The sequence below is a fragment of the Poecilia mexicana genome, unplaced genomic scaffold (assembly GCF_051168715.1).
Source record: "Poecilia mexicana isolate PSO_F unplaced genomic scaffold, ASM5116871v1 scaffold_6, whole genome shotgun sequence".
Taxonomy (NCBI): Eukaryota; Metazoa; Chordata; class Actinopteri; order Cyprinodontiformes; family Poeciliidae; genus Poecilia; species Poecilia mexicana.
In genome coordinates this window covers 12,895,582-12,922,935 of record NW_028263375.1, presented here as the reverse complement: position 1 = coordinate 12,922,935, position 27,354 = coordinate 12,895,582, and the positions used below count along the sequence as shown (strand labels likewise).

General features: G+C 38.5%; 1 protein-coding gene across 3 annotated transcripts; it reads left to right on the top strand.

The window, feature by feature from the left end:
- Positions 1–793: 793 nt before the first annotated feature.
- On the top strand, positions 794–25,730 carry rasgrf1 (Ras protein specific guanine nucleotide releasing factor 1). 3 transcript variants are annotated; one of them, XM_088006269.1, is made up of 28 exons: positions 794–1,247; positions 6,486–6,592; positions 6,773–6,920; positions 7,907–7,999; positions 8,086–8,339; positions 8,941–9,020; positions 9,121–9,314; positions 9,527–9,636; positions 9,736–9,854; positions 11,867–12,027; positions 13,009–13,072; positions 14,115–14,257; positions 14,391–14,473; positions 14,568–14,816; positions 17,840–18,210; positions 18,301–18,420; positions 19,280–19,450; positions 21,364–21,470; positions 21,585–21,697; positions 22,161–22,221; positions 22,674–22,683; positions 22,841–22,937; positions 23,056–23,140; positions 23,214–23,411; positions 23,497–23,576; positions 23,674–23,791; positions 23,878–23,946; positions 24,955–25,730. In XM_088006269.1, the coding sequence occupies exons 1-28, from the start codon at positions 972–974 to the stop codon at positions 25,045–25,047; spliced, it is 3,774 nt and encodes a 1,257-aa protein (XP_087862395.1). In that variant the 5' UTR covers positions 794–971; the 3' UTR covers positions 25,048–25,730. The 3 variants fall into 3 exon arrangements, with proteins under 3 accessions (XP_087862395.1, XP_014848624.1, XP_087862394.1); XM_014993138.2 differs by lacking the exon at positions 22,674–22,683 and having other exon boundaries at positions 22,834–22,937; XM_088006268.1 differs by lacking the exon at positions 22,674–22,683 and having other exon boundaries at positions 22,161–22,230; positions 22,849–22,937.
- Positions 25,731–27,354: the final 1,624 nt, after the last annotated feature.

Genomic DNA, 27,354 nt, shown 5'->3' with positions numbered 1-27,354 from the left:
TCTTGTTTATATTGGCCAAGCCTGTTCATATAAAGCTGTAAAGTATTACTATACAATAGTAATGCTTGTACTCCATAGAGGCAGGGAGGAGAACCAAGAGCTCCTTTTGATTATGCACTAACCATGGGGGTAAAAACTGGTTAAATATTGTCTTACAGTTTGTATAACAAGTGGCTTCAGCTTAGATGAAACCAGTGGAACTTATTAAATTAGAAATTAGTGATTACATCAACATATGTTGGGGATGAAAAAGGGGTGACAGCATTTTCTGAGCTCAGGAGTGTGAGGCACTTTCAGTTCCGAGTGTGTAAACACATTTTGAAAATAATGGAAAAATAATAATAACATCAGTAACAAGTTTATTTTGTCACTAAAGTTGCGTAATTATTTATGTAAAGAATTTCACAATTACTTTCCTAAATCCCAGTGTCAGAGAAGTAGCACAACTTTACGTTCTAACATTTTCTAACTTAAATGTTTCAGATTCAACAGCCCACCAGACGGACGACCCTCTCCAAGGTCCTGAAATTTGTTTTCCCAAGCATGCGTCATGTGACTGCCGAGCTCAGCGCCGAGCTTACTGGTTTCTGGAGATTTCACGTGAGAAACGGACCTCAAGCCCCCCTTTTCTCTCATCCTGCGTCTGCGGCAGTTTTTAAAGGCTCTATTCTGCTCTTTTTCAACCCCCCCCCCCCATTCCCCCTCTTTTTTTTTCCACACGGATAATGAGGACGTTCAACGCACTGGGAGTGTGACAAAAGATTTTAGCATGTCGGACTGCCGCTTGCGGTTCTGCAACTATAGTTTTTAATTAAATGCCAACGCGGTGAATGCGTCGGACGGAGTGGACGAGCCCGCTGCTGGAGGTCCGCATTGAGAAAGTCATCATCTTCTCTTTGGTTTTTATTTTTCACTTCAGAAGGATGTAACGACCGACCTGCCGTGTGCAGGCTGAAGCGTCCCCCGTCAAAATGCAAAAGGGAATACGACTCAACGATGGTCATGTCACCTATCTGGGGCTTTTGGCGAAGAAGGATGGTACAAGGCGAGGGTGCTTAAGCAAAAAGAGCTCGGACAACACGAAATGGCACACAAAGTGGTTCGCTTTGTTGCAGAACATGTTATTTTATTTTGAGAACGAGTCTAGCTCTCGGCCGTCGGGATTATACTTGTTGGAGGGGTGCTTATGCGACAGGGCGCCTTCACCAAAACCTTCTCTGTCAGCCAAGGAGTGCTTGGAAAAGCAGGTAAGGAGAGAGACACACAGCGAGAGCGAGAGAGAGAGAGAGAGAGAGAGAGAGAGAGAGAGAGCACACACAGGCAGGGACACGCACACACAACATGCGCACACACATGCACTTGCACACGATCCTCTCCCTATGTGCACAAAATACTGAGAAGGTGCAGCAATGAATGTAAAATTTGCTTCTGTGCGCTAAAAAAATGTCAATTTTCTTGCAATATGCACGTATTTTTCTCACGAATCCGCAAGAGAATCTCAAATCCAATGCAGTAGAAAAGCGTCAGGTTTCAGATTGCTTTGTTGCACGTTATGTAATTCATGCACGGCTTTAATGATGAGGTAAGAATAAAAAATAACACCTAACGGTGTTACAGCAGTCCTGGTGGCGAGCAATGCAGCGTATTTTGTTTCGCACCAAAACCTGTTTTCTTTTTATTTTCCTCTCTTGCTTTTCTAAGCAGTTGGCACTTTTCACTGATGCGTAAAATGTAAATATATTTATGGAAGTGGCGAAGGGGTGGGGAAGGCATCTGAACACATTAAACACATAAATGGCTTTCGAATATCAGTCGTCGTGTATTCCACGTTTAAGGGTGGAGAAGTTGGAGCCTATCTAATGGCTTATAAATAAAACAAGCACACATAATGAGAATTTTAGAAGAAAAAAAAAAGTTACGGTTTCGAGGTTTCCACCTTGTGGCGAAACCACATAGTTACCGTTTAGCTCCCTCTAATCTATATTACCTGAATCAAACGATTGAGTGTGGATAGTTCTAATGGGAGTAATACACAACCTACAGGTCAGTCGCAGTCAGAGGTATGTCTTAAATGTTCTTACCAAACTATAAGTATCATAATTTGAACATCAAACCACCGTAAATTAAGCTTCGCTCCACTTTCTTTCCACGGCCTGCACAACATTTTGAAAATCAAAGCTTGAAATGGGTCTCAGTGCTGTTATTGTGAACATGATGCTCCTCAGAGAGCTTCTCCCCTGCTCTGTAGATAGCTCTGCTATCCAAACTGAGGCCAGACTCTCACTGCGTACAGCTGCCCCTCTGCTGACAAAGCAGAACGTAGCACACGCTCTCAGAGTTGCTTGAAAGGCAACCAAAACAGTGATCATCTGAAACCTATTTCTCCTGAAGCCCGCTGTTTCGTTTCTGCATGGAAATCCGCGCACGTCTGCGTCCTGCAGAAACGAGTCCAAATGCAAAATTTTCCACGTCGTTTCTACGCGTTTGGCACAACGTGGAGAGGTGCACAAAGGTAACAGATTTACAAAGCTGATTTTCGAAAACATTAATGAAACAAATTGAACAGAAACATCTAATTGGAAAATTTAAGCAACGCACAACTACTGAAACTACAGATGCTGCCGTACAATCTCTATATTATGTGTTCTCAAATGGAGTTAGTGTGAAAATGATAACGCTTGAGCCCAGGGTTTCCATGGCAACCCTTATTTGCATCCTAAAGAATGATGCAGTTGGAAGAGGCGCGATAACAGACACAGGGAGAGAGAGAGAGAGAGAGAGAGAGAGAGAGAGAGAGAGAGAGAGAGAGAGAGAGAGAGAGAGTCAGTGCATCGCATCTCTTTTATTAATGCAAGCGCTATCAGAGTTAAATTTGTTCCTTGCGGTACCTTCGAGGGGTCAGAGTCCAATTATAGAAAAACGCAGCTTGTTCTCGCCTGGTTGCGGCCTCACTTTTGCCAGAAACACGCAAAGCTGGCTGTGTGCTGCATTGGGTTATATGTGCCAACAGTTTTCACAAAAAACACTTTAGGGGCAACAGTTGCAAGTAAGGAGAAGACTATCATTCAAATGAAATGGCATATACGCAGAATGAGTGTAAACATGCTCATCTCTTAAATATATTCTGATATAGAATAAGTGATTGTGGTGCTAGAACACAGAGCAGTGTCTGAGAACAACAAAGGGAACAAAACAAGCTTTTGTTGAATAAATGTAAAGATCATGAGGTAAAACTGTAACATGTCTGCTTCTTTTTGTCAGTTTTTTTTTTTTTTTCATATCGATGATACAATTACTCCAAATGTGGAGCAACATGGCACAAATAACGATTAGCTGCAGGTTGATAGCTGCATCTGCAGACCAACGATTGGTCTCATTTGATCTGACCGAGGCAGTTCAAAGGAGAGACAATGGCTAGTTTTAGGGTGAAGTAAAGCCGTGTTAGAAGAAAGTTGTACACCAATTGAAACCTTTGATTTATTTTCAAATATATACATACATAATCTGCCTGTCTCTGTTGACACATCTTTGGTGATTTGAGGTATTTTTTATAGAAAAATTTGTGGTGCATAAACAAACTACATAAATCTAAACCTACTAAGCGTTTAATATCTTTTGTGATTGTCAAGGATTTCAGGGATGCATTAATTTTGACTACATTTGAGTTTGATACAAACACTTTCGGTCAAGCCCACACAGGATAGGTTAACTTAAAAAGCATCCAAACCCTTTGAACTTTAGCAGTTCCCTGAATAACAAACCTTATATTCAGTTAGTTGGGGGGTTTTTTGTAACAGACCAACAGAAAGCGTTGCATCATTGCGCATCATTATAAATTGGATACATAGTTTTAAAAGTCTTCTCCAAGTCTAACTGATAAAAGGTGCGCATTTGTATTCAGCATGTTATATTCAGAGAACACAAAACCAAAATCCATCTGTCTTCAGAAGTCACCTAATTAGTAACTTAGAGCTGTGGTGTGTGCAATTTAACCTAAGTATTAATAAATCGGTTCTGTGACAATATCAGATGTTTCTGCATAACATTACTCAACAAATAGCACTGTCAAGGTTAGGTTATAAAACATGCAGAGCTTTGAAAACCAACATTTCCCAATGAAAGTAGGCAGAAAAACAAACTTTTCAAGACATTTCTGTTCATCTGCTCATGTCAGCATGACAACTATAAGCTGTGCATACCACAAATGACCTTTATGGAAATGTGAACGTAGGAAGTCATTATTAAAAGAAAGCAATAGGAAATTCTTTTTGTCGTTCCCTGCGCGCCATATAGCTGAAGATGATCTTAGATGAGATCACAATGCAACTCCATGTAAAACACTATGTGTAGCAAACAACTAACACTGCCTTGAACACACTGCCCAACAGTGAATAATGGTAGCAGCAGCATCATGATCTGGAGGTACTTTTTATTAGCAGGAAGAGGAGAGCATGGCCAGAGTTGACGCAAAGGTGAATGGAGCTCAATGCAGGGTGATGCTTCAGGAACATCTGTTAGATGCTACAAATGATTTAAGACCCATGTTGAGGTCCAGCTTCAAGCAGAATGTTAGTGGAGCCACAGCTGCAATGGAATGGTTTAGATCGTCCTAGTCAAAGTCCAGACCTAAGCCAAAGTTAAAATCTGTCAGGAAGATTTTTAAATTGATGTCTACAGCTTCCCTCCAGCCAGTGAGACTAAACTCAAGCTCTTTTTTTTCTTTTTCTTTTTTTTTTTACAAAAAGAATCACCATATGATTAAACATATCCCAAAAGATTTGAATCTGTAGTTGCAAAAAAAAATGCTAGCACTCACTCTGCATCTGATGAAGACCTTTGACAGGTCGGTCCACCTGGTGAGGTCTTCATTGGATAAGCTGCAGTTTGTCTACCGGCCTGGTATTGGGGTGGATGACGTCGTCGTCTACCTCCTACACCAATGCTTTTAACACCATTCATTCTGGACTTCAGAGGGACAAGCTGCATCTCTAAGAAGTGGACCACCACATGTTCCATTGGATAATGGATTACATCACTGTCCATTCGTAGTATTTGGTGACACACGGCTGTAAGGAACTGTGCTGACACTGGCCCTCTTCAGCCTCTACACTACAGAAGTCTATGCTGCAGACCTCTCCATTAACTCCCCGGGTTGCCATATGCAGAAGTTCTCTGACTCTGCCATAGTCAGCCTCTCCAGGTGAGGACGACTCAGAGTACAGAAGGTGAACTCAGGACTTTGCGAACTGGTTCCAGCAGAACCATCTCCTGACAACGTTGAGAAGATCAAGGAACTGGAGGTGGATTTCCACGTGATCAGACTCAGTACGCCGACAGCGATGAATATCCAGGCACCTGACATTGAGGTAGAGGCTGTTTAAAACCACCTGGGTTTGGTATTTACTCAGATTGTCTTCGTCTGAAGTTAAAATTTTAGTGGGGCATTAAAAAGATTAAATAAATCAATTGGAGGAGAAATAATCACAGCACTGTTGTATGGATGGCGGATTCCTTCAGTTGTTTCCTTCTCCTTCATCAGGTATTCTCTTGTTTGTCTGAAGGTAAGGCGTGTTATTTTAAACCTTGTTTTAATTCAGAATACCACCAGAGCAATTAAAAACATAAGGGCATCACAGAAAATTATTTTCCAGCAAGTAAAATATGCTGTATGTCCCACAGCTGAAAACAAAGAAAGACTTCTCTTTATTTCTTCAGTCAGTTTCAGTCCAACAGACAGAATAATAAAACAACAGCTGTGAACAACTGTTCTGACTGACCAGAGTTGCTAGGAAACAGGTCCTGCACTGTTCTGTACTCAGCCGTGGCTCCAGCCTCCGTGTCTTATAGCATTTCCTCCAGGGAACCATGAGACATCCCAGGATCTGAATTGGGGGAGGCTTTCCTCAGTGTGCTCCATCAGCTGCACTGGTGGGCGAAGAAGATGTGGCTTCCCCAGGCTCTGTGTGGTTTAAATCACCCGCTTGATGTCTGCAACAAGGCAGCAGAACAAACACACAAGTAGTGGATAGGCCTCAGTCGAGCAACTGCCTGTAGCAGATGAAGGTTATATTAAATGCAGTATTTTTGCACACAATTTAAAGTCATACATATTTGACTTAAACCTAAGACAAAGTTTGGGAAAGATAAAAGCAGATTTCAAAACAAGGAAATCTGTCAAATGAAGATGTGTCAAATTTGATTAATTGATTTTTAACACCTAAATCGACAGAGACAACCTGATAAAAAAAAAAGTGCCTTACTGGGTCAGATGAGGCTGAAACTTTTCTGGAACCAGCATGCATCTCCACCCTGTTACCATCAGCTCAGTTCCAACAGAGCAAATTTTGTAGCACAAAAAATAAAATAATCTACAAGGTGCCTCTTGATCCTACTATAAGTGCAAACCAAAGAAATAAACCTTGCTGGAACTTTATATCAGAGATTAAAAATGTTGCTGTTTTATTGTTTCCTCTTCTTTGTTTCAGTACTACTTTACTGTCAACTTCACCCATGAAAACCAAAAGGCTCTTGAGTTGCGCACAGAAGATGTAAAAGACTGCGATGAATGGGTGGCTGCAATATCACATGCCAGGTAAAGGTGCACACAAAGGCAATTAGACTCTGGAGTAGGGTTAGACATCTACTGGGGTTCTCAGACATATGACTTGGTTAGTTTAACATGACACGAAGCTGTGTTCATTAGCATGAGACATGTTACTCAAGATTCAGCACAGTACTAAGTGTGTTTTGTGTGTACTTTCATGTGATGCAGTTACAGAAACTTGGCCACAGAGCATGAGTCCCTCATGCAGAAGTATCTTCATCTGCTTCAGATTGTCGAGACAGAGAAAACAGTTGCTAAGCAACTTCGTCAACAGATAGAAGATGGCGAAATAGAGATTGAAAGGCTAAAGTCAGAGGTAATATTTACAGATTTTTGTTGTTGTTGTTTTTATGCTCACAGGAAACACTGGAATGTAACGTATGTTAATCCCAGGCATTGCAGATCATCGCAGTTGCCAATAAATGAAAAATATTGGTAAAGCCTATGCAAGCATTTTCCCTAACTGAATTTTTATATGCATTTATATTATCTCTTCGGTTTTAGTATGCTATAATGTTCAATATATGGTTATCTTGAAAATAATGAAATAAAAAAATTAAAGGTTATTGTGTATTTTGGGATGAAAGGTGTGATATTTAAAGATTGTTACTGTGTAAGGTCAGAGAAAGTTACTTTTGTCGTTTTGTCAATATTTTGCAGACAAGCAGACCATATTTGTAATCAAATACAATTTTTTTTTTAAATGCGAAGGTTTTTAAAGAGTCATAAAATAAGTTGGAGAGTGACTAACTTGGTGAAACGAGCTAGTTCTCTACTTTGCATCCCCTCCCAAACAAACAAGCAAAAAGCCTTCTGTGAACTTGAATATCAGCTTGTATTCCTAGGATCAAGTAGTCATTTTACTTTAATGTGCAAACTTGAGGCTTTTAATCAAACCGTTTCTGGAATGTGCATGAACTCTTTATGAAATGTTGTGACAGCTAACTGTTTCTGTGGCAACAAAATGAGAGAATCCATTTTGCACAGAGTGGAAGAGCTCAGAGTAGGTTCTCATTGGATTTATATTTTTCTAACATCCCAATTAGCTTTTATTAATAAATAATAGTTTGACTGAATCAACTGTCAATAAATACACTGGATTTTACTGACAGATGTTTAGAACTGACTCTAGACATAGTTACAAGCGAAGTGAAAATTGGCGAATTAATCTCGCCAATTTTCACTGCTATGACCTGTCCAGATGACTTAGTCACTTTGTTTACTTGCTGCTACAGTAAGTGTGAGGAAGATAACAACTAGAGTGTGAATGATTAGTCTTTATTTTGGCTGCTTTTCTCACAGATTGCTGGACTGCTCAAAGACAATGAGAAGATCCATGCCAGCCCAGCAGCCGCCCCGACAGAAGACGACTCAGAAATCAAAAAGATCAAAAAGGTAACTGCGTAGAATTGAGACTTTTAGGGTCATTTCATTCATGCATTTGTGTTTTAGATGTCAACAGACTACACTGCCTGCTGCAGGTTCAGAGCTTTCTGAGAGGCTGGATCTGTAGGAGAAAGTGGAAGACCATCATCCAGGATTACATCCGCTCACCTCACGCAGAGAGCATGAGGAAGAGGAACCAGGTGGTGTTCAGCATGCTGGACTCAGAGGCCGAGTACGTCCAGCAGCTTCACATCCTGGTGAACAACTTCTTGAGGCCACTGCGCATGGCCGCCAGCTCTAAGAAGCCGCCGATTACACACGATGATGTCAGCAGCATTTTCCTCAACAGGTTGGTTCGTTCTTTCTCACAGAAATCTTGAGGGGGCACTGTAGTTTCCAACTTTCTTCTTTTCCTTAAACAATATGTGGTGGACAAATCCATTACACATCCTCAGATTTGTAGGACATTATATACAGGGTTGATATTATGAAACTAGTTAGCTTAAAATGTTTCAAATTTTTTGCAAAATGAGAAAAAAAAATTCTTCCTCTTGGCTTTTCAGTAGCATGCAAAATGAAATCTTCCGTGTTACATGCATGTCAGTTGTAATTAATTTTCTTTAGCAAGAGATTGAATGACTATCAATAACAGAAACTGCATAAAATAAAATTTTTTGTTGGAAAACCATAAGCATTGATTTTACTATTAAGAGTGCACTCTACATTATTCTCTCTGGCATTTTTGTTTTTCCATGAATAGTTGATTTTGTTCTTCAGCTTCTATTTTGAAGACAAATTAAGATGAAAATCAAAATCAAACAGCAGAATTTTGTACTCCAACTCCAGATTTGTCTTGAGATTTATAGGTTTTAAATGTTATTATTACTAATTAAATAATGTTTTTCTTTGTTTGTTTGTTTGTTTGTTTGTTTGTTTTTTTCTTATTTTAGTGAAACTATTATGTTCCTGCATCAGATTTTTTACCAGGGTTTGAAGGCCAGAATAGCAAGCTGGCCAACATTAGTACTGGGTAAGAATCCTCTATTTTTTTACTCTCATCGTACAAGATTGAAATAACCTCAGAGCCCCTTTAAAATGGATACTTTCTTTGTATTGGCACATTTCCACAGCTGACCTTTTTGACATCTTGCTACCTATGCTGAACATCTACCAAGAATTTGTTAGAAACCACCAGTACAGCCTGCAGATTCTGGCTCACTGTAAGCAAAATCGGGATTTTGATAAGCTGCTGAAGCAGTATGAGGCCAAGCCTGACTGTGAGGAACGAACTCTGGAGACTTTCCTCACTTACCCAATGTTCCAGGTTAGTTTGTTTTTGCCATTAATTATCTTTTTGAATACCACAAAAACAACCATGTTTAGTTGTCAGTGTTCTGCTTTAACCCAAGCCAAGCTCTCCTTGCAGTTTGTAAGGATATTAATTTTAAGTCAGACAGTTTTTCCATATATAGAATGTCCATTTTCAACTATGTTGTTGTCACAGCACCTGTCTTATTTACTGTTGTGTCTCTCCAGATTCCAAGATACATTCTTACACTCCATGAGCTTCTGGCCCACACTCCCCACGAACACATAGAAAGGAACAGCTTGGACTACGCCAAATCTAAGCTGGAGGAGCTTTCGAGGTATTCACATGACCAAAACTCAGAATCATCGTCAAATTTCTGCTCATCTTCAAAGTTAGGTCCTGCTAAATCTGAATGATGAAATTTCCTCTCTCGTAGAATAATGCATGACGAGGTGAGCGAGACGGAAAACATCAGGAAGAACCTGGCAATAGAACGTATGATCATAGAGGGCTGCGAAGTCCTCCTTGACACCAGCCAGACGTTCGTGAGACAAGGTATCCTCCGCCGCTATCACAACACGCGGGGAATTCTTGTCCTTTCACATTACCAGACTGACAGCCTGATCGCACAGGGAGCAAAGGGAATTGCTTGATGCTCTTTGGGAAGTGTGAGCATTATTCACAGGGAGAGTCTGTAATTTCCTAATGTAATTAGACTGTTCTGAGGCACACTGATGATGAATCAGGAACTGTAAATGTCACATGTCCCCAACAGGCCTTTGTGGGTGAGGAGAGGGGAAAAGCGGTGGAAGCTGATTCAATCCCTATTATCTAATGTACTACATGTTTGTTTGTTTCTGTTTTTTTTTCCACTCTTAATCTTAACCCAGTCTTGCTTTTATGTTTATACATTCAAAATGAGATATTTCAATATCTGAGCTTTTTTTTTTGTTTTTTTATTTATTTATTTATTTCTGTCTGGCATTTAATCACACAAAATTGTTCCTATTTTAGATCTTCTAGGAATAATTAAAAACATTTTTTTTAAATGTTGTTTTACCTGTCTTCGGATTTAAAACTTTTCAAACATTATCTTAGTAGCTAACTTTTAAAGTATCTTATTTGTTTCTGACAATAGTTTTCCAGAGATTTGACCTATTCTTCTTTAAAGATGACTGAGTCAGGTTTGTAGGTCTCATTGATCTTATACACCTTTTCAGTTCTGCCTACGAATTATCTATGGTACTGAGATTAGGACTTTGTGAAAGCCACTCCAAAAAGATACATTTGTTGTCTTTAATTCACTTTGTAATTAATGCATTGGCTCATTCTCTATTTCGAAAACATATGGGGGCTGAAGATTTAACTTTCTCTCTTATATTGTGATGTTTTGCTTCAATATGTACACAATAATTTATTTCCTCATGATGCCATGTATTTTGTGATCTGCATTTCTTATTCATCACAGTAAGACCCACACAACTACTGCCATTACCTTACTTCACAGCTGGGAAGGCGATTTCCGTCTTGCAGCCTTCCCTCTTTTTCTTTGAAATGTAATGATGGTCATTGTGGCGAAACGCTTTGCTCATAGTTCCATCAGACCACAGCACATATCTCCTCAAGTTAAAGTTTTGTTCCTAGATGGATTAATCAGATGTTAACAGCTTCTTGGTAATGTCTTCTTCTCTGACTGGCTTTTCAGTCCAGGCCAGTGCAAGAAATAAATAGACACTATCCAATTTAGTGTAGATAGTGACACTCTCTTACTCACTTCATTCAGCATCTTCACAAGAGTTGTGCTAAATTGCATAGACACGGGTTCTATGTTCTAGTACATAGAACCCGTGTCTCCTTCCTAAAAGGCATAATGGCTGGATATACCCATGCTGTTTATTCTTACACGGAGTTAACATATGTAGCTTGTTTTGGTCATGCCAACCACTTTTGATGCATTTTTACGCCATAGCCACTTCCAGCAAGCCACACTGTGCGCATATTCATTCACTGCTATGCAAAGCATTAGGTAACTTGCAGCTAAGTGACTTTCCCCAGGGCACATTGACATATGGCAGGTTAGGAAGACAGAATTCAAGTCACAACTTTCTGCAAAATGACTCAACTTACCAGTGAGCCATCACACACCCTAGTATGTAATAGTTTGCTTAGACGAACATATGAACACATCAAGGCATGTAGAAATTTTAACCAGGGGTGAACCAGAGTTGTGGACGTCCATAATTTTCTTCCTGATGTCTTGACTGATGCCTTTTAGTTTTTGTTTCCATTATGTCACACAAAGTGCAAAGGCGTTGCCTAAGAATACATCCAGAGATGTAAAGTTTTGAATTTGAAGTAAACAATATAAAATGACCTTGTCATTTTTAGGATTCTTAAAATAAAAATCATGTTGTTAATCCCAACTGATGTGAAACAGAACAAGCTTAGGTTTATTTCATGGCAGATGATAAGCGGAAAAAAATGGTTTTCGTCTTTTAAGGTACTGCATGCCAAAATCTGGGTTTCTACTGTTAATATTTATCTCCTTTTCTATTTGTGGACTATAGGGTCTTTAATCCAGGTGCCAATGAGCGAGAAGGGCAAGATCACCCGTGGGCGACTGGGTTCTCTCTCTCTAAAGAAGGAGGGGGAGAGGCAGTGCTTTCTCTTCTCCAAGCATTTGATCATCTGCACTAGGGGTTCAGGAGCCAAGCTTCATCTCACTAAGGTGGGCCTAAGCTGCAGAGCTGGCTAGAACTGTATATTTTCTTCATTTTTAACATGTCTTGTGGTACGGTGAATGTTCAAGATAAAAAAAAAAAGAAGAACCATAATCAACAGCACACATATCAAGAGTGAATGCACCAATGCAGTCATGTGGAAAAAATGAGGATAACGTCAAGGCAGTCTGTGTTTTCTGAGCATATTTGGTCATACAGATATTTAGTACTAGGGAATTTTATGTTTTATTAATATTTATTTATGTCACCTAAACAACAACAACAAAAGGGAAGGAAAAATATTTTAAATTGCTCTACAAGATGTAATTAAGGTGTCATTTATGATGGAGAATGAATATTTATTCCCACTTAAAGTAGCTAAAATTAAACACTGAAACATTACATCAGAACAGACTCCAGCCAAACAACTCTGAAAGCCAAAACTTCTAGGTATTTTCACAGAGCGTTAGTTTAAGGCTGTTCACACTAACTGATCCGGGTTGTTGCACCTTTGTGTCTTTATTACTCCTCCGAACACACTTGTTTGATTTTCAGCTGAAACGCGCAGAACAGATGACAGATGGCAAATATTTTTAAATAAATTACTACAGTCCCCATTTATTTCTTCATCAAAAACCTGCCATTTTAACAGCGGCATGCAGACTCTTAGATCCACTGTACATTTGTGTCCAAGAAGTTAAACAGCGCAGATATTATTACTCCACATAACTCAAACCTGAAGGTTTTAAGATCCGACTTATGTTATTGATTCTCGTAGTTCAATCTACACATGGTGTGCATGCAAACATTCATCTGCATTACAGTAAGATCAATCTGTGATTTTTTTTTTCACAAACTCTGAGAAATGTACATTCTAAAATGATTAGTATTTTAGCAGGGTTACTTGCTGTTACACAAAGATGCATTCTGTTGAGTGAAAAACGGCTGGTGTGAAACACTAAATCTGTTTTTTTACGTGCTATTTTTAGAACGGAGTGGTCTCGCTTATAGACTGCACTCTGATGGAGGAGCCTGAGGGGACAGATGACGAGTGTAAGAGTTTAATTCATGTTCCAGCTTGCAGCAATACGCATTATATGCAGTGTGTTTGAGATTTTGTGTAATGTCTGATTGCCACAGTGCATAATAATGTAATAATGTTATAAATTCGGTCATTGGAAGTGGCAAAATTTTAATCAGTTCAGCAGAACAACCAAAATATTTTCTTTCAGGAGCTGTAATGTAAAGCAATAAAAGAACGGCATTATATATTTTAGGGCATTCGATAAGTGATTATTATTTATGTTAGGAGCAGAGGTAATGGCTCACCACAGTCACTGTAAAATAGGATTTTACTTATAATCAAGAACAAAATCACAAAATAACTTAGAATTGACATTTTAACTCTGTAACATTTTGTAGTAGTGGAGGTTCACATAGAGTGGCAAACATTACCAAAACTTATCTTCTTAAGTATTCCAGAAAGAATGCAGATCCTTACCTTCATTTTGGAGTCTTCAAAAACCTCCTAACATCTTCCATTTCACTATTTTCCATAACACATACAGGTTGCTATATTCCATTTAGCCTTCCTATTGTCTGCAGAAAGTCTTGCTCTCTCACAGAGTTTTGCAACCTTAATGAAATGCAGACATTCAGTGAAAACAGTTTCTATGATTTAGCTTCTTGCTAGTTTGTGCTTCCTCTGACTTTATTTGAAACGCCCAAGGGATTGTAAACTTAGGTAACACTGAGTCTTGTTTAGTCTGTAACAGCTTCCTCATGAAAGCAGTGTTGTTATCGGCGTATGGTGCAATTACTGACCAGTGGGTCACCAGTGGGTCACTGGTCAGGGCTAGAAAGCTGTTAGTTCTGGTTAGCTGATTTCTCATCTATAAAAGAATAAAATAACTAAAGACTAATAAAATAACTAAATAACTAAAGACATCTTAATTTTACTGTCTTTTACATCACAAGCTTTGTATTTTAAGCTGACTTTGCTACAGTTACATGAAATATATATTTTCTGTGCCATGACTGCCTATTTGATTAAAGCTATAGAGAATGACATCTTGTCTTTTTGCTCCCCTCAAAGCTAAATCCGATAAGAGCGGCCAGGACATGGAGCACCTGGATTTTAAGATTGTTGTGGAGCCAAAGGACAGTCAGTCATTCACGATCATCCTGGTGGCCTCCTCCAGGCAGGAGAAGTCTGCGTGGACCAGTGACATCAGCCAGGCATGTCAACACACATAACAATCCCCAGCAGTGAGACACGAAGCTGAGCGTGTCGGCTGAAAGCCTTCATATTACGGAACTCACTAACGTTTCCTCTGTCTCTTCTGTTTACTTCACTGCCCCTTTCCTGCAGTGCATAGACAACATCCGCTGCAATGGGCTGATGATGAACGCTTTTGAAGACAACTCTAAAGTCACGGTGCCACAGATGATAAAGTGAGATATATTTTATTTGCATTCAATACTGTGCGTCCTGCCTTCTTTGAGCCCTTTCTTTTCTGATCTTTGTGGGCCATTCTTTTGCAAATAGATCCGATTCGAGTCTGTACTGTGATGACGTGGATATCCGCTTCAGCAAGATGATGAACTCCTGCAAAGTGCTGCAGATTCGCTATGCCAGCGTCGAACGTTTGCTGGAAAGACTGACCGATCTCCGCTTCCTTTCGATTGACTTCCTGAACACTTTCCTGCACTCCTACCGTGTGTTCACCACCGCTGACGTGGTGCTGGATAAACTCATTACTATCTACAAGAAGCCCATCAGTGCCATCCCTGCTCGGTGAGTCATGAGGCATATTTGAGCATATTTGAATGTTTTACTGCCATCGATGACACTTTTTATCAGAAAACAAATAAAACTCTTAAGAGTCTGGCATATCAGCATCTCTCTCGTTGGATAAAAGGCTGATGCTTGTGAAGTGTGTTCCCCACTTAAAAGTTTTGACATTTTAATCACGCTTGAATGTTTTTAAATAATCAAACAAATTCTTATCTCAAAGACAACCTCACAAAATAGTAAATGCAGTTTGCTAAGGATTTTATTAACTAAGCAAAAACATCCATCTAAATCAATCTTGCCCTATGTCAAAACATATTTACTTCCTGAACCTAATTGATTTTGCTGCTGTTGTCAGTAGGTGCCATCGAGTGTTTGAGATATTTGGAAATTTGTCTTCCCTGTCCGTCTTACCTGTGATAAATTGCAAACTTTGACAACATTTTTTTTTTTTTTTGGAAAGCTGAATTCAGTTTCTCCAGCCACTGCTTAACACGATGCCAGTATTACAAAATCAGGAAACCATTTAAGTGGAATCAGTTTAACAACAAGAAATAGGCAAAAAGCGACACATTGTGGCCCAAAAAATTGAATAACAGTTGCTAAAGAAAGACACTAAAATCCATTGGTCTAGAAACAACTACAAAGCCATTTATTAGTTTTTTGAGAATCTTGCAAACCTCATCAAAAGCCATTATGCAAACATGGGCAAAACATGGAAAAGCGATTAACATTCTTCGGAGTGGCCAGTGGACCAGAATTACCCCGAGAGTGCATTGATGACTCACAAAAGAACAAGAACAACATCTAAAGGACTGCAGAGTTTACTTGCAGTCTTGAGGCTGATTTGATGCTGAATGTGACCTTGAAGATTTGCCATAATCAATGTCCCGCCATCAGTTTGGGACCTTAGCCAATGCACACATGGGTACTGCAGCAAGTCCACCTGAACAGCTGAAAGAAATAACAAAATTGTGGTTTTGGAGCGATTTAGCGAAAGTTGGGATGCTCTGTTATGATTTTAAACCATTTATGGCTGAAAACCTTCAATTGCAGGTAAATTAAAACAATCATGCAAAGAACAGACAGCCAAATTTCTGCTACAGTAATTTAAAATAATGACTGCATGTTATCAGAAAATATATTCAACAATCTGAAACATTTAAGAGAGACAAAAAAGAAGAAGCAGAAGAAATCAGACGGAGGCCAGATACTTTCTCTCTGCGCCATATTTGTTTCAGCAGGTAGTGAGAAGACAGAAAGGCATCAAATGAGGGGCAATGCTCTATTATGTTTCAGTTTGTCTGCATGAACTTGTGTAGGTTGTATGTGTGCTTTGGGTCAGTGATTGGGTCCAGTTAGTTCTTTTTGGCTGGGAGTGCCCAAACTCTGATCTGTCGCGCTATGGCAACCATGCTTAATGCTGCAGGACCCCACCCTTCCCTTGTTTCCCTCTCTTCATTTTTTTTTTTGAGAATATCTGTACCGTGAAATATAGACAGAAGTGTTGCATTGTGGGCTAACTCCCAGCACTGCATGCCTAGAGTGAGGACCCAGGTTCAGATCAGACAGAACTCCCCATGTCCACGCCCTGCAGTATGCTTTCCCATGGTGCTTGTAATGTCACTGTGAGACACCTACACTTGGCTGCTTGTGTCAGCAGTGGCCATGCGCACTATCACTCGCTGTGCTATTTATGGGAACCCGTGAGGTCGGCAGGAGGGTGGCAGGGAGTGGGAGAGGTTTACTGAAATGCTGCAGTCTGTATCCTGCTCTAAAATGTTGAGACTTGGTCGCAAAAACAGTTTTGATTTGCTGGATTTGCTCGTTTCACAAGAAAAGTATAAAGTTCTGGATAGAAGTTTATATCCACTCATCCATGGAATGACTCTAATATTAATTTGTGATTTTTTTTTTTGTGATTCATTTGAACTGTTACTTTTTTGTGGGTGGAATGATAATACAACAAACAAATTCACACCTTTTTTTTTTTAAAAAAAAACTGGAATTTAATGAATACATTTGAATCAAGTGTAGCTTTTCTCTTATCCACACTGGATCAGAATTATATATTGAATATATTTTTCCTCATCAAATTAGACTCAGTTACCATAATCCTGCATGCCATAGACTGGCACTGGGGATTTCATAAGAAGAGAGTTGGATGACAGTCATGGGAACACAGTCTTGGAGAGACGCAAATGGCAGAACCAAGTGCAGCTCCAGTCGAATTTATTAAATCTGGCATAACTTGGTTAAAACTGTGTTGAGTTATTTTCATTCACCTTAACTTGTGGTGAATCCAATCTTTGAAGTTCCAGCCAGATTCATTTGGTTTGTTTTGGTGAACCTTCAATGTGACCAGAATGTTCCTTCATGTATTTAGAACTTCAAATTATGCCTGCAAGTGTTTTTGGTCCTGGGTTTGAATCCTGGTGTGGGTTCTTTCTGCATGGAGTTTGTTTCCGCCCACAGTCCAAAGAGATGACTGTAATGTTAATTGGTTTTTATAAGTTGCCCTTAGGTATATGTGCGTGAAGGCATGGTAATTTTTCCTGTTCATCTTTGGCAATGTGAGGAACTGGCAACCTGCCCAGGGTGCACCCTGCTTCTAGTCTGATGACCGATGGAGATAGGCACCAGCTGCCCCACTTACATAGATAAGCAGATATGGACAGTGGATGGATGGGTGTATATTTCTCTCATTCTTTTCTGTAACATATGCAATTAAAGGTCAATAAGGAAGAACATGAATTACTCCTTCAGATTTTTGAAACCAATGAGATAATTTATACAAATGAGTTGCTTATCATTTGCCACAGTTAATGATTGACTGCATATGAGGCTTGATCCTTTTACTACTCTACCAATTCAGCCAAGAAAGGAACTCTAATATCCCAATGTCATGCAAGTTCATGCAAACTTCTGACCAGTACCATAAGTGTTCTTTGTTCAGTTAGCCTATTACCTAAATAAAATTCTTCTATGTCATACAAACATATTTCTTTATGCTAACCACAATGCAGGTCCCTGGAGTTATTCTTTGCCAGCAGTCAGAACAATAAGCTTCTATATGGAGAGGCTCCGAGTTCTCCCAGAGCAAGCAGGAAGTTTTCCTCCCCTCCTCCTCTTGCTATTGCCAAAAACTCATCCCCCAACCGCCGACGCAAGCTCTCTCTCAACATCCCCATCATCACTGGGGGCAAAGCTCTTGACCTGGCTGCCCTCAGCTGCTCCTCAAATGGCTATGCAAGCATGTATTCCACCATGTCGCCATTCAGCAAGACCACCTTGGACATCAACAAGCTGTACGTGTCCAGCCCGATCACAAGCAAGATCCCTGATGAGGGAGAGGACAAGAAAGACAAGGTGGAAGACACATCAGTGTGCAAACAAGGTTGGTCGGCTGCAGGCAATCCTAGAAAAACACTCCTTTTGATTTTATATTGACATTATTAATGTGATCAAAACCTTGGTCTTTGTTCAGATCTTTCTGTGCGAGAGGAAAGCGACAATGATCAAAACCAGAGCGATGACGGGGATCCAGAAGCATCTCCCACCAAGTCTCCAACCACACCAAAAAACGTCAAATGCAAAAACTCCTCAGGTACATTGCGTCCAAAACAAGAAGTGTGACATAACCTCACATCATGAACATGATAGACAATCTTCTGGATGGCACACTCCCCTAAACACTCAAAATTTATCCTGTAAACTGTTATTTTTTTATGTTGCAGTTAGACACATTTTAGTTAGTTGCAGTGCTACAATAATTACTTTCAATGACAAAAAAAAAAAAAAATTCTTCCTTCTCCGGAGGCTAAAATGTTCTGTATGTTATCTGGAATAAAAATAGGGATAAAGCCGCTGCACATCATAATGTGTTCATGGTTCATGAGCATGTTGGGGAAAACCAGATCTTGGCTACAGTAGGTGTTAAGAAAAACTTGTGTCATAGCAACTACATCAAGAGCGTGCTTTCCCTGGCGCCCCCAGTAATGAGTCTGTTTCGCTGCCACCAAGATTATTTTCGCCTTATAAATCTATTGCCAAAACAAAACAAAAAAAAATGCATGCTAGATTTTTAACAGCAAGTCTTGGACAACGACATGTACATTTGGTGAAACTGTTGAGCAGGGTTACAGATTTCCATCGGCGTATGAGCTGGTGATTCGAACAGGGTAGAGAGCTGAGAGTCTGTTGATTTCACTGTTATGCTGATATTTGCTGGCTATATTTAGCAGCAACCATCTTAAATATCAAAGCCTCTTGAAGAGAAAAGTCTAGAGGGAAACTGTTGTGTCGGTCTCTAGTGCTCCCTGGTGGAGGCGTGTGCAACCAACACCAGGTTATTCTGCAGTCTGAATAAATTCGGTTATTTTTAGTAAAATGCAGTTACATAACAGTTCTTGTTTGAAAATAATTTATTTTAACTACAGGAACCTGTTTTTTTTTTTTTTTTGTAGAGTTTTCTCTGTTTTCGTACAACAATGGCATGGTCATGTCCTCATGTCGAGAGTTGGACAACAATCGTAGCGCTTTGTCTGCTGCCTCAGCCTTTGCCATTGCCACAGCTGGAGCCAATGAGGGAACGCCTACCAAGGAAAAATATCGGCGGATGTCCCTTGCCAGCACAGGTATGTGCAACTAAAGGATTCATTAAAAAAAAAAAAAAAAAAACCCTGTAGTAAAACTGTACAACGAAAATACATTTGGGATCTACATCTAAAGGTAGGTTGTTAGTCAGGTCAAGGCTTCATTGGACCATAAAATATTTGGTAGAACAGGGACATTTGGGCCCATTTGTCCACCTCTAACATCTCTTTTTGCATCCATCCCTGCTCTTTAACCAATAAAAAAATTAAGTCTGAATGCACTCTCCAGTATTTTGTTTCACAATCACATCAAATTAGAAGTTCTTTGATCTTTACAACATACTCTAAAACTGACTTAAAAGGCTCCTTCCTGACTTTTTCCTTGTTCAAGTCATAATTTTTCTGTTGCTGCTGCTTATTCATTGGTAGATCAGTTTGTCTTAATTGCACTGTTAAAATGAAGATGAAGGTGAAATAAAAATGAAAAAACATCTTAAACTATTAAGTTTATACAATATCTCAGCTGTAAGTGTGAATGGGGTCTCCCCATAAAAGCTAGAAGATTTTTACTGGAGATCCAGGTCCTCACAGACAAAACGAGCAGAGTCTTGAAAGTGGCAAGATATCTTTTGCAATAACTTGGCATAAGCATTTTAATATTTAGAAAATATTTGTGGTGTAAAGTTTTTCTAGTTGAACATCGATTCAATTGATATGACTTTTTGTTGGCAAATGTTGAACTTTATAGGTGATTTGGAAATATGTGACCACAATAATTGCAATAATATGTAAATAAAGCTCAAAGTTTTATGCAGGACGTGAGTCTCAACTTGACAAACAAAGCGTTTGAATATAAAGCATTGATTATTGAGGTTAGAGCTAGATCTTACAATGTTTATTTTGAGATAATTTATCTGCATATCAGGTTTTTTTTTTTTTTACAAAATATTATATAGTTTGTCTTGCAAATATTGGGGGAAGTTTTACCTCACCGAAACTGGATATCTATTTTTACTAGATCACTATTTCCGAGTTGTTTAAATATGTGTTGCTTGAGTAGGCATTGGCCAACTTCCTCCATTAATATACCACTGTTTTTAAACATTTGAAGAAAAGGCTGTAGTTTCCAGAGTTTTCATTTGTGGCATATAGAAAAGAGATAAGCAGCACTACCCTGCTTTCCAATAAGCTGGCTGAAACAATGCTACATTTTTCCCTTTCTAACATAAATACAAATCTGGCTGTTTAACAGCTTTTGCAGACAAGAAAAATGAGCTTGAGAGCTCAAGGAGCACCACCTACCCAACTTGTTTAGGAATTACTGTTTTAAAACAATACTTGGATATCTAAAAGTGGAATGTGTCATGACTTTCTATATCTTTTGAACAAAGTGCATTCCTGTCAAATCACAAGGGAAAGTTTGAGCTATAAAGTTTCACTCCATTTGCACATTGCATCAGCAAAACAATGCACCACATGCATGAACAGAGGGGCTTAGGAAAGTTACTAAGATGAAAATAATAATAATAATATTTTAAAAAGCAGATACTGTTTTGATGCTTCAAGGTTTATTTACAAACACCTTGTGTCTGAAAGGTATCCCCAGGTCCCTGCTCGCATATGAGCAATATAATTCTAGCATTAGCGTGTTCAAATAATGACTTTGCTAACATACATATTGAGCTAATTTGAAGTACAACATTTATCAAACTGTTCTGCTCCAGCACTCCTGGGGCCCCAGATCAGCAAGAAGCTCTGAACAGTAGCTCGGTCTACTTATACCCACTGCTAGCTCACTTCATTGTATACAATATAAACCGAAGTTCACCTTTACTTACACCCTAATAAAACTGTCATTAAGTGTAAAGAATTAAACCGATTGAAGATTTTGTGGTTTGTTGATGTTTTCCTCACGTTTTACCTTTTGTTATTTTTTTATTTTTTGTGAACATTAGGGTTTCCAACGGATCAGAGAAACGGTGACAAGGAGTTTGTGATCAGACGGGCAGCAACCAACAGAGTCCTGAATGTACTGAGACATTGGGTGTCCAAACACTTTCCGGTAAATGCTCTGTTCAGATACATTTAGATGCAGATTTTCTTTTTTTTTTTATCATGACCCAAATAATTGATCTTTGTAAAGTTACCCAGACGTGTGTTCTCTGCGTCTTTTCAGGACTTTGAGAGTAACAATGAGCTGAAGACAAAGGTCATTGCCTTCCTGGAGGAAGTGATGCATGACCCTGAGCTGCTGACCCAGGAGAGGAAAGCAGCAGCCAACATCATCAGGTATCACTGACCGCTGCTACATCGTGGGATTAAAATGGGTTTAATTTATTAGTTAACAAATAAAATTACAAGAAATCCTTTATTTGATTATTTATGAGCAAATAAATGAAAAGGGGTTACAAATATCATAATCATTAGTACTGCTATGCTATGTGAGTGCAGTGCAGTGGCCATGAGGTGAGCAAACAACCAAAACATATTACTTTAAAAATAAAGCAGAAAAAAATACATAATTATGACCATCATTATTTTAATTATAAGGATTTTATATATATATATATATATATATATATATATATATATATATATATATATATATATTCTTATAAGTGTTCCTAGATATATTGTTTATGTGGTTTGGTGTACTCATTTATAAAACTTATCAAAGTCTTTTTTCATTCCACACCTGAACAAATTGACAAAAACAAAGTTCAACATGGTTTTGTTTCTTTTTCTCTGTCAGGACTTTAACTCAGGAAGATCACAGTGACAACCAGATCACAATGGAGGACGTGACACAGTTGGTGAGTCGAGTCAATTGCTTTTGGCATTCACAAATTGTTTATATTAGAAACCCGTAATTTTGGAGTTTTTTACAATACTTAATAAATTAATTAAACCATAACCTACTGTAGCTGTACGGTGTTTTTTCAAAAGTTGTATCTGAAACCTTGTAGTTTCCAAGCCCTGCAGACATCTGTGAATTGTCAAGTGGATATGATTTGTCTAAATGCATATGTGCATTGCTTGGTCAAACAAGATGAATGTTTATTCTTTACTCAACCTGTTAAAAAATGTATTTTTAATGTAATCAACAGCTTATTATGACTAAATCAGCTGTAAACCCTGGTGATGGTGAGATAAGGCTTTAAGACGCATTTAAGCTGTCCATCTATTTTATTCTCTTATGGGCCAAAACTCCAATGACATTAATTTGCTTTACTGTGCCATCAAGTGGCCAATTGATGCAAAGTAGGCTTTAGTACGTGATGTCCCCCCAAAAGACTTGTCGCCATGATTGCGGTAAAAAGTGGCTGTGCAAAGCACTTGAATAACATCTCAACAAAATATATTTTTCAAGGTTTATTTTATGTTTTGCATTTTAACCGATGCTCACACTTGTTTACCTTACACAGGTGGGAGGGGGGAAGGCCGAGCCGTTTGAGAGCCACTCTGCCTTGGAAATTGCAGAGCAGCTAACTCTGCTTGACCACCTGGTGTTTAAAGTCATCCCATATGAGTAAGTATCACAGTAAAGCTGAACACATCTGTGACCTATGCACCACAAAGTCGATTAGTTATTTAAGTGAGGTTCATCTTTCAAGTTCCTCCTCTAAGTTGAGTTCTTTGTATTTCAGGGAATTCTTCGGTCAAGGCTGGATGAAGAATGACAAAAATGAGAAGACACCGTACATCATGAGAACCACCAAGCATTTCAATGATGTAAGCTATATAGACACACTTAAGCTCATTTTATTTACTCCAAAACTTATTTTTATTTCTCTTTCCTCTGAAGACAAGCAACCTGATCGCAACAGAGATCCTGCGGTGTGACGACTTGGTCACTCGAGTGGCTGTCATAGAGAAATGGGTGGCTGTGGCCGACATCTGCCGTTGTTTGCATAACTACAATGCTGTGCTTGAAATCACCTCATCTCTAAACCGGAGCTCTGTTTTTCGCCTCAAGAAGACCTGGCTAAAAGTCTCCAAACAGGTATGAGTTTCTGCAGATGCTGTTGCAAACTTCTCCTTGAAGCTCTGACGATAAAAATACATTTCCTATTTGCTCTTTTTCATAGACAAAAGCGCTTATTGACAAGCTCCAAAAGCTGGTTTCATCAGAGGGAAGGTTCAAAAACTTGAGAGAAGCTCTGAAGAAGTAAGTTCTGTCCAGACACCTCCTATTGAAGTAAGAGAATAAAGGGTCGAGTAGAGAAGGTGGATGCTGATAGTACGTTTTGTTTTTTTTTCACTAGCTGTGATCCTCCCTGTGTACCATATCTGGGGATGTACCTCACTGATTTGGCTTTCATTGAAGAAGGAACGCCGAACTACACCGAAGACAATTTGGTCAACTTCTCAAAGATGAGGATGGTGAGATGTTTGGGGCTCTGTTGCATTAGACGCAAATTTGATCTTGACAAGCAGAAAGTAACATCTTGCTTGTTTTCTTTTTATAGATATCTCACATCATCAGAGAAATCAGGCAGTTTCAACAAACAGCATATAAGATTGACCTGCAACCAAAGGTAAATGAGTGACTGTGGCTTTTCATCCATGAAATGACTTTTCTATAAATCAAGGAGACCTAAAGGTGCCCTGAATCCATCTAGTTGGAGCTGGGCCTGATAGGGGGAGCTCTGTGGAGAGGAACTGAGAGTCTATCCAGATTCCTAGGGACCGTAGTGTAAATCTACAACATATGGGGACAGTTTCTGAGGTTGCATAGTTATGAAAAGTCCCTAGCTATGCAAGTTCCCAGCATGATAAATTAGCTTTAGAAGTTGGCCTAATTATGACGAGGAAGTAGTTTAGTTTTTTTTTTTTTGTTTTTTTTTAATCCTTTCCGCAAAGGATAAAAAATGCCTTTTGCTGTAATTTTCAGAAAAATAGTACTAAATACATTGGACCAGACTAAATGGTGAGTGCTAGGTGCATGTATCTTTAAAGCAGCAGATATTTTAAAGGCATAGGTCCATGGTTTTGCAATAATCAAGATAAACCCAGAGGAATATAAGACAAGACCACATATTCTGGTTGGTAAGATCTATTGACACATTGAAGATAATTTAGGGTAACTACTGAAAAATATCTACCTCTTTTAATAACTGAATGTTTCTCAAGTAGCCACCTCTTGACCAGCGGAATAGCCCTTTAAAAATCACGCTCAAACTGATAAACGTCCAGTAACAAAAGCACCAAAACGCATGTGTTAGTTAGAAAGTATTTTGTTGTTAAAATTGGGCAATGGACCATGGTATGGTTTTAAGAGCTGTTTGTTATACACTAGTGTCTATCAAGCTCAAGATGAGCTTGATAGACATATTTTTTTAGGATCTTTGATACGAACATATCTTGAAGTATTTTTTTTTTTAGATTTAGTGTGGAAGAAAAAGTTTTTGCAGTGTTAATGTTGAATATCTCTGTAATTGTTCAAAGAAAATATTTGGTTGCCAGAGATCTTTTGTTTGTGAACCTAAACATATTACCTAATCTGTTGCAGTCCTTAACCTTTGCTGTTTCTTGGTCTGTTCCAGGTAGCCCAGTACCTGCTGGACAAGAGCTTTGTTCTTGATGAGGAAAGCATGTATGAAGCCTCACTCAGAATTGAGCCTAAAGTGCCCAACTGATGGGGGAAGTGGACCTTCACACTTTGTTTCCTTTGTTAATATTACATATAAGTTAACATCTACATTTGCATTTGTATAGCTGTACATGGTAAAGATATTTGTTCTTCTGTACAGTAGATGTTCAAAGTTGTTTGATGACACAAATAATTTTGGTGTATATTTTTTGTTGTCATGTTGACGCCTCCCCTAGGGACCTTTGTTTTAAATTGTTTGAGTATTTCAATAATAATAATAATAATAATAATACTAATAATAATAGAGGTCACTGTAGTTGCATGCAACCGTGTTTCTTAGTGACCAATGACATTATTTTTGCATCATATAATACTGTGTTGAATTTGCACTTTCTGAGCACTAATGCTGCTGGCCTTTGTTCAGCAGGCTTGAGTTTTATTGATCATTGAAGTTCTCTGCAACCAATGTAGCATTGTATAAATGAATTGCAAAAAAGGAAAAAAAAATCAGGTAAAAGAGCCCAGAGGAAATAGACTAATTGTATTTTAAAAGAGGGAACAATGATGAGTGAAAATGACAGCAAGATATCCAAAGCATTTGTGTCTCTGTGCTTCCCAAACCAAAAAAGGAAGATATTTGTGTCTTCGTTTTCGTTCATCAGTCTAAACCCTGGTGGTTCCCAATTGTTTTATATCAATTTCACTGACTTTTATTGTGAATCAACCTAATCCGACCAACCAGGAATGCAATTTAGATGGAGCATTGTTTATATTTGTTATATTTTGAAAATGCTCATGTCATCCTGCTCACTTCTAAGGTACAAATAATTGTGTATCTTTGTTTCTTCTACTAGAGTAATCCTAATCCTTAAAGGTTCCTGAAATCCTTAGATTGCTGAAATCACACAGCAAGCATGGTCTGCTTTAGATACAGTATTATCAGTGATAAAGACATTTTTAGCAAATTTCACAAAATAAGGTTTTGCTCTGGGGATGTTTTGAGTGTAGAGGCGCTTCTAAGCTGGTTCTAAACCATAAAATAACATTAAACATTGCTTACATGTCAGTTAGACAAAGGTATACTGAGAAATCTGACAACAGGGTTTTTTTTTCTTTCTAATTTGTAATAAATATATGCAAACAAAAACAGCTACAATTTTAGATCGTCACATTTAAAAAGATATTATGCAGACTTTATTAAAGGGCATATATCATCTATTTTTACAACTTTTCAATTGTGCTTAGGCTTGTAGTTGAAACTTATCTGTTAATTTCCATAACAGAAACTTAGGAATTTTTGTAAAAGCCTTGAAAAAAAAACTAGCAGAAAAGTGATATTTGCCCACAATCAAAAACTGCCTTGGAATAATGGCAAAGTGGAGTGCCAAATTCATGCACTCAATGCATAACACATTAGCTTTCCAAGACAAAACGTGATAACTAAGTTTCAAGCTCAAGTATGAGTTCGTCCGGGAAACATCTATAGACAAATTAATAACTGAGGAGGAAATGAGAAAAGGCGCGGTCCGACAGGGAGTAGCCCGGAGACATGATGGTGCTCCATGGAGAGCACAATGTATTTAATTCACTGTATTAGTGAATAAACTCTTGCGCCAAAGTCATGCAATTTGAAACACCCAAATTCTGGCAGCTTTCAGATAGGTGCAATTTCTTATCTGCTTCTAATCAACAATATTATTTTGATGTGCACAGGCATGCGTTTCTCTAAAAATAAAAAAATAAAAAAAAAGGCGGTGCAACTAGCCTAGTTTATATTAGCATGCAGTGATTGCAAAGGTTCCACGTTGCTCCACGTAGGCTTTAACTAAACTACAGTGAAAAATTCAAAAATTTATTTTGAGGTTTTCGACATATTGTTTTGTACCAACAGAGGACACTTAAAAGTAAGAGACTGTTTATTACCTGTTAAAGGTTTTTATTATTGCCATGGTATGAGCTATTGTGTCCTTAGTCTTAGTTTTGGATTGTTCCTTCTCTTAAATCTGAATTTCTAGTGATTTATATCTGAAAACACAAGTTTCAAATGGAGAGATTTGGTGACTGAGGAAAAATCCATCCTCCCTGACTGTGCCTACTTCCATTGAACTAATCCAAATTTGCCAAATCTTAGAAAGTTTTGCCCCCCTGCCTCTCATTCACCTGTTTACACCCTCTGAAAGTGCTATGTCTCAAGATGGATGTCACAATAGAATAGGGAAGTAAGTTTTTCTTTTATGCTCAGGGGGTTTGTTTTACCTTTCAGAAAGTTGAGTTTTAAAAATTACTTTTCCACCTTTAAAACCAATGGAAATGTAGATTTTCTGGCTATAAAATATGATATATGCTTTTTAAC